Genomic DNA, 8,323 nt, shown 5'->3' with positions numbered 1-8,323 from the left:
GGTTTCGGTCGGTGGAGGTGAATCCGGTGAATATTATACCGCGTCCCGGATGTTGTCCGTCGATGGATACGATGATGTGCGCATTTGTGAGGATGACGAGCAGGAGGATGCGAGACGGGAGGAATCTCCCCACGAGGAATCGGATCATCGATCAATGGTTAGCACCGGTTATGGTGGCGGAAGACGCGATAACAACAACGACCATCACGTACAATCGCATCCGGTTGATACTGCTCCACAGCAGCAGCAGCAGCAACAACAACCATGGGAGACGGATTTCTATCAGCAATCGCAACTTCAACCTCAACCATCTCCTTCATCATCGATTCCACACCAGCAGCAGCAGCAGCAACAGCGCTACGATCGTCAGCTACGATCGCATCGGCACACGCGCCATCATCAGCGTTGAAAGTGATCTCCCCGCTTAGCGCCGCGTAACGGGCTGGCACAGCTACAGTTGAACTGTTGGACAACGGAATGTGTGAATATTTGTCCTCTTTGTTTTATGAAGACAAAGATGAAAATAACCCCACAACAACACACACACACATTTACGCACCGCCGGATTTGTAGATATGTTTTTTTGAGGGTACGCTCCGCTCCGGAAGCAACGCCACCGGGGATCATCATGAGACGAAGAAGGAGCCGTAATCTTTTCTTGGTAGTTAATTAAGTATCATTTTTATTAATGTGTGTGTGTGACATAGGAGGACGAAAATTGGACCACATTGGGGAAGTTAGGTGGTCCTCCAGAATCTTGTTTAGTAGGATTCGACTGTACATAGTTTTGAGCATTATTGGACGAACGGAGAGGAACTGCGAAGTAACAAAACCGGGAGAGTTTCAACCGTTTGTAGTAACAATTAACAATTAACAATCAGCGAAAGGAGCGACGAATTTCTTTCGTAAAAAGAAAAAAAAACGCGACACAACCTTCCCCCCGTCTGACGGCTGTTGGCCGGTTTTCTGTTGCCATCTTCGTTCCTGCAAAAGTACAATGGTAATTTCCTTTTTTTCGTTTTAAGAATAGCGAACGAAGCTTGTGCACGTCCACGGAGAAAAAACCGGCTGGGAAAGGAAGGAAGGATAGATGTTCCTTTTTTTTTTTTATTTTGGCGTTTTTAAAGCTACATTTATGTGGGATAATAGTTGTACAGCACGAATTGTTCAAGTTTCATTCTGTTTTAAACTGTTGTTTTCTTGAGCACGCACGTGTGTATGTGTGTTGCGCGCGTATCGTCGGAAGTGTCTCTGGGTCTTGGCGCTTTTTCTCAGTTGAAATGCCATTGAACGATAAAAGGACGCACACATGTACCCCTGGGATCCCAAGAAGGATCAGGGAAGGGTGGCTCATGACTTTTGTGAAAGGTCCTAATAATGTCGCGGTTTGGTGGAGCAAAAGTATTTTGGGATGGAACGGTGTGCGAAAAGAAGGAAGGCTAGACAGATATAAAGATGGTACGCGCGCGAGCTATAACTCGATTTTTGAGAGTTTACCTGTAAGTTGAGCATGCTTAACTTGCAAATTTTATACACAAATACGCATAAGTACACACACCATGCATTCTTTAAACAATTTTGTATGATTAAGTGGAGAATACAGAGAGATAGAAAGAGAGAGAGAGAAAGAGTGGAAAAAACAAGAAGCGCAGAAGGGAGAAGAAAAGGAAATGTTTTAATTTTATTATGTACGTATTTATAAATGTGTAGGTTGACAAACTAACGTCTATTTAATGTTTCTTTTTCCTCCCTTTTTGAATACGCGTTGAAAAGTGGAAGCACACACACACAGATTTTCCTTAACGAAAACGAAAAAATCAAACCCAAATGTAAATAACTGTACGGCTTATGATCGACATCGCTAGAATGGAGAGAGAGAGAGTTAGTTTTATAAATTCAGTGTAAGTGTATTTCTTTACAAAACAAAAAACCCACACTGTAATGTACCGTTTTTTTTAGTATATTATATTTACTCTTAGTTACACTTTTCGATTTTGCTGCGAGAAGAATTCAAATTGCAGTGTGACAAACGAGGGTTTGGAAAGGAGGGACAGAAGTAATCGAAGAAAAAACATAATTTTGGTATGATCGTGTTTGGAAAATGAGAGCAAATGATGTTGCAAATACAGTGAAAATTTGATTATTTTCTTCTGAAAAGGTTTCCATTTTGTTTCTCTTTTGTTTTAGTGTGTTTCGTTTTAAATTATTGTTTCATTTGGTGTTTTTCTTTTCCCTCTTATTGTGGTGTGTGCGTGTGTTTTATATTGGTTTTTATTCATTTTGCCTTAGCAGGTAAGTATTTTTGTGTGCCGTAATTTATTATACTTTTATTGATATACTTTATTTTAAACCATTTTTCTTTTCTTTTCAATGTTAGTTGTAACTGTTGTACTTGGCCCGCGTGGGAAGCAGCATATTTACACGTGTGTGTGTGTGAGTGCAACCGGCAAAAACCAAGCAAATGAACAAAACCGATGAAGTACCTTTGAACGATATTGAATAATATCTTGAATATAGCAATCGAATCTTTTTTGTGGGCATATAAAGCGTAACCGGTAACACACAGCACTACTCTTTACCTACCCTAAGCAAGATATATAAAAGTAACCAGTAATTTTTCGAATGCTCTAAAACATTCCGTAAAATGAGTAACAAAAAAGAAAGAAGAGAAGATATTAGCAAACAAAAAGCAGAACAAAACAAAAAGAAACAATCAAATCATAACGAATCAGTAAGCGAACCACTATTACTAGATTGTGGTTTGAGAAAAAAGGTATATTGGCATGTATTTCCGGTAGTGCGTGCGTGCGAACTCCTCCAGTGCGGCGCTCTCTTATAATAGGCATCAGCAGTCAGCAGCAAACCCTTTTAGCAGTTATTAGCCATGTATCCTCCAGCCCATCATCCAGGTGAAGTTTATCGTATCGAGAAGAAATACAACCTCCTATTCGCGCAATATAGAGCAGAATAGGTAAAAGCGATTGGTGTATGGGGTTGCATCTAGTGTTGTGGTAAGTAGCTCTTTAAAAAAGCCGTGCCGATATAGGACAGGGCCCTCAGTTTGTTTGAAGTCTCAGGCCTCAGGTGTAGCTCGCGAGCTCACTCTACCCAACACTAAATGCAAGTAACAAAAGGCAAACCTGCAAGCGTGTTTTGAATGGATTTGAGTTATGAGAGAGAGCAGAGGATTAACATTTTTAGATAGTTTATTGATCGGCAACCACAAGTCGTAGTAGTAGTAGTAGTAGTAGCGATGCGTTTACACAGTGTGAATCGACGAAACTAATAGGAAACCAATAGGCCAAATAGTGTTTTTTGCGCTTAATCAAACCCATTGATTACTAAGCATGATAGACGCCGTTCAGATTAAATTGTTTGTTAATAGGATCGATCACTCGATCGATTGTGTCAGCCGCTATAGGAGGTTTTTGTGTTTTGCGTAACTGCCATGACTTTCATTTCTTCCCCCCACCACACCAAGACATAACCATACTGTGGCCATCCTTGCGAATGCGAATCGTTGACTTAATAGTTGCTATAAATCTATAATTGTGCAAGTTTAGTAGTGAGTTATTGTGTTAAAGACTTAAAGAATGGTCCAAGTATAGTGGTGTAAACCAGCTTGCATCAGTTCGCCGGAAGCAGCAGATCATATAAGATATAGGCCATGTGTGTTTTCCTTGAATCCTTACCAAAGGCGTACCGTAAAATTTATCGCGTGGCGTGAGTCATTTTTGCTTTCACAACAGTATAAGAATTGTTCTGTTTTGTTCGTTACTCAATAGTAGACTAATGCCGCTAAGAAAAAAAAACGGACCGTTGGTAAAACCGACCTGGTTCTGGTGTGTTTGGTCCGCGTTTGTTAGTCTTTTTTGCCAAGCAAAGCTAAAGAGAAAGGTAGTAGAAATGGATAGTAGTTGGAGAAGTTAACAGTTAAGCATTACTATTAAAAAAAACCAGACACACACTCATACAAGGGTACTACAGTAGCGCGTCTTGTTGCGTTAGGAGAATGATCTCAACCTCTTCATGTTAAACGGAGGGGGGAATCGATGCGTTCCCATCATCACCATCCATCCATCCACCCACGGTACTGACCTCTTTCAAAATAAGGCAGAGTACCAGTTCGACCGGATGACGTTGTTTCAGTTCGTTTTTCAATTTGTACATTTAATTAAGCAAAACCGACGATTTGCGATGTCCTTTAAAGGGTGCGGTGTGTGATCGTGCGATCACACGCGCCCCCTTAAAAAGGCTCACCGCATTCGTCACATTGGAACACAACACTCGCCATATTTGTATATACTTGTAAACAACAAAAAAACAATGGAGAAAAATGGAGGTACGATCACCCGTGGGGAAGTGCTGCGCTGAAGGATGCGTTGCATCCCAGGTTCATGCACTCCTAGGCCGATCGTAGTATCCTTTTTCGCGATTTGGATCGTGCACGTGCATGTTGAAACTTTACTAGCGAGTCTGTCCGATGACAATGATGAATTACCTGATAGCTGTTGGGATAGAAGGGATGGCGTATCATTACTATGTATACCACGTCCCTGTAAGTTCTTTAAAGCATGGATAAAGGTTTGATACTTGAATAGTAGTAGTAGTAATAGTGTGGCTACAACGTTATTCGACTCAAGTGCTATGAAATCGAGAAAACTAACATCTAAAACGGAGGACCTTACCATTGGCTTCATCCCCATGCCCCACAGGCATGTGATGTAGTAGGAGGACCTGTAGCGCGATATAACCCAACACTATGTAAACTATTTGTAGGTTGGTGAGGCGTTCTTAGGCAAAAGACATTTTGGGAAAGTAATATAACACATTGATCCGTGGGCGATCCTGCGAAACAAACCATTTTGTAAATATTGGAACAATATATTGACAAACGAATGGACAAACAAAATAAACATTATATAAAAAAGTCTACAATAATAATCTATCGATAAACCCAAGCGCTTAATTGTGTGTCTGTTTTATGTGTTGTTTCGTACCTTATTCCCTTCCTAAGCTGCATGTGCATCAAGCAGTGTGTCATCGAAGCATAACGAGCAGCGCGTTGTTTGGGCGGTATCCTAGCAACTGGCTGGTGTTTTCATTCGCCTGACTGCTCAAAGGAAAGGCTTTCGTGTTAGTCATTCAGTCGCTGCTCACCATGCGAGAGGAAGAGTGTTTCACGCCGTCCAGTGTCGAGGAAGACACCATAGACGATTCGTTCGATGCGCTATGCTTGGGATTTAAGGAACTGTACGATGAGATAGATTTTCTCAGTGAACAAGCTACCCGTACGGTGCAGTCGTTGTGCCAGGTCAACGAAAGCGAACCGGAAGTGTTGAAGAAGACGGACGTTGAAGAGCTGATTGCGTACGCGCGTAAATTCGTCCGCGAAACGAGAAAAACCATCGTGACGTTCGATGAGCATGGTGTCCAGTGTGAGCCGGGAAAGCGATCCAACAAGAAGGTGTCGACGCCTAAAGCATGGCTACAGGTACCGGAACCGGAGAAGGTTGTTGTACGATACGAGGTGCGAACGTGTCCCTTTCAAGATCAAAGCGCTATCATGGTAACTCAAGATACCCCCAGGGAGGTGCCGAGTGTGCTGTCCGACGAAGCGGAACCGTTGAACAACAAAGTTACCGTAGCAACTACGGCTGAGGTACGTACTATTGGAACCAATGTGAACTTTGTTTCGCAACGTGCCGTGGTAAAAAGAACGAATGTGCAACGGGTTGTCCAGCAGCAACCACCGGTGAGTGCGAGATCTGCAAAGTGTTTAAGCGCGTGCGAGCTTCGTTCACGACCCACCGTTAAACCATGTACACCTCCTGCAACGGCTCCTATGTCATCAACATCCAGGAAGCAAGTAAAACCTTCCGGGCGAACATTTTCCGATGGACAGTTTAAATTACTATTTGAGAGATTTATACAGATGCAGGCAGAAAAGCATGGGCCAGAGGTTTCGAAAAGTGCACCAGAGGTTGCTGAAAATGTTGGGAAAGGTCTGGCAGACCAAGCAACGAAATCCGACGACAGAAATTATGAGTCTATGGGTCCGCATGAAAACAAAGATAGTGGTCCAAATATTGAAGAAAATCAAAATGAGCACAAAGAACAAAGCGATGGAATAGCGACTCAAGAAAAAGCTTCCGAACCAGATGATGTTGCCATAGAATCGTTTGGATTCACAAGCCATGTCCTGCCTAGCGTTTCTATTAAAGGACGCTGGGATGCTAATCTGAAGGTACAACAAACTGCAAACGTGGCGATCATCGATGAAAAGGATAAGAATCGTGACGAGCTGCCGAATGATAACGTAATGTACGTGGAGTTGAAACGAGGACAAACGGCAGTGGTGACAGAAAATATTCGAAGTGAAAAAGATACGTCAGAGACCAACGAAAGGAAGACGGATATTGTACCTGAATCGTCGAAATTTTTTGCTGATAAAAAGGACCAAAGGATTGTGTCGGGCGATGATTCGAGTGATTCAGAAATTAATTCAACCATTTTTCCAGACAGTGATGCTTGTGAATTTTCGCAAATACGTATACCCCGGTCGGTCTGCAGGGTATTCAGAAACAGCAACACACCAAACAAATATTTAGATCCTTTTGTAAACATGAAGCGCAAGAAAGTTTCGCCGAAAAAGAGGTCTCACATATTATTTACCGTTTCCGATGAAGATTCTAACGTGTCGAGTACTGAGGACGATTTCGAAGAGATCGACGAAGAAGATATACGAAAGCTTTTAAATTTAACCTCGAAGGATAGTGTGAGCAATGAAGCTTCGGTACCAGAATGCCAAAAAGTTGAGCAAGTAAAGCAACATCCCACAAGTGTACGATGCCAGCGAAGTTTGCTTGAAGTATCGAGCATTCCAGCACTTCGCAGTCCTCCCGTAGAAAGCTCGTGCAAGGAATCTTCTGAATCTGAGGCCGAGATAGTATCCGATGGACAATCTGCACGCAATCGGTTTTTGGAGAAACTACGCATTTGGAAATCTGCTGTGGAGGCCCAATCACAGAACATGAAAATGAGCAACGAATTGACGGAAAATCTAGAGATACTTAAGGGGAATATAGAAAAAATTGCTGAGGAAACATCGAAGGTGGTAAAGCGAGCACAGAATGTTGAAAATACAGCAGTGAATGAAGTAAATCGCCCCGTTCGTCCCGTATCATCAACCTTGCGATCGAGATCATGTGAATGTTTTGGCTGTCAGAGCACATTCGTTGAAGAAGCGTCATCGCGTCCCGCAACAAGCCCTCCGTATGGTCATAAGCAGTTCCAGCGTGCTCTATTCGAATGTAATCCACGCTATGCGAAAACTATTCGTAAGATCTATCAACTTGGTAGTAGCGAAAGATCCCCACCATCATCGGTTGGAGTAGACAGAGATGAAATTGCAAAGAAAGCTGCTCAAAAGTTTTTACAATCGCTGCAAGGAGACACAAAGCTAAGAAACAGTTTCAATTCCAGGTCTACGTCTGGGATTTCATTTTCCCTTTCGAAAACCCTGTCTAGTAGATCGGATGTTTTGGATGCAGGGGAATTTAGTAGTCCGGTTGGATCTGAAAACGAATATGATTTAGATTCGGAAGCTATATCTGCTTGTTTGTCTGTGGATTCCATACCATATGGTGTCGGTTCCAAAATCGGTCAGATTGCAAGCAGTGAAGGGACAGAGTTGTCCTCGTCGACGTTCAACACCCAGACTCAGTCGGATATGGGAGAAATATTGAGTCCCGGAGAGATAAAGTAAACTGTCTTTTTATTCATTTAACATATATAATTATTTGTGATTGCTTTACGCTTTAATAAAATTACCATTTTGGAATGCATTTTTTAACTTTTGTAATTTTTAAACTTTAAATTATCTATAGAAAAAGAAATAACCGCCGTTCAGATTGTATTTTCAAATAGCCCTGAAAATTGGAGTTAGTTATGCTACTGTCCGCTACAGTTTTAGCTGGCGCTACAATCACCAAGACCGAGGTGAGTCTCTCGAAACAACTGTCACAGCAGCTGTCAAACAAGCAAGCACAACAAAAAAGTCGTGCATTAGTTTTGCCGCATCGGAAAATCGTGTGTTGTATTTTACATGAAGAATAATAATTTCTAAAGTGTTGGGACAAAACCAAGCACTAAGTGTATTGTAAATAGGATTCCTATAGAAGTGAAACCTTTTTTCTATGTAGATTCATGAGATTTACCCCAAATAGCAAAGCCGGCGTCTGGTGGACTTGCGCGTGGCGCGTTGTCTTTGCAAGAAGTGATACGAAAAAAGCCGGGCGTAAATTTGGAGCAAAAAGGAGTC

At 42.0% G+C, this 8,323-nt stretch overlaps 1 protein-coding gene across 1 annotated transcript; it reads left to right on the top strand.

Annotated features, from left to right (window-relative positions):
• The first annotated feature begins 5,161 nt into the window (after positions 1-5,161).
• Positions 5,162-7,768, top strand: LOC126560039 (uncharacterized). Its single transcript, XM_050216199.1, has one exon. The coding sequence runs from the start codon at positions 5,162-5,164 to the stop codon at positions 7,766-7,768; it is 2,607 nt and encodes an 868-aa protein (XP_050072156.1).
• Positions 7,769-8,323: the final 555 nt, after the last annotated feature.

Source organism: Anopheles maculipalpis, chromosome 2RL (assembly GCF_943734695.1).
Source record: "Anopheles maculipalpis chromosome 2RL, idAnoMacuDA_375_x, whole genome shotgun sequence".
NCBI classification, from domain to species: domain Eukaryota; kingdom Metazoa; phylum Arthropoda; class Insecta; order Diptera; family Culicidae; genus Anopheles; species Anopheles maculipalpis.
Note: the sequence above shows the minus strand (reverse complement) of the source record. Positions and strands in the feature narration are given on the sequence as shown.

Bases quoted from the DNA above. Each gene is read 5' to 3' on its own strand.
- LOC126560039 (XM_050216199.1), top strand. From the start codon at position 5,162: ATGCGAGAGGAAGAGTGTTTCACGCCGTCCAGTGTCGAGGAAGACACC.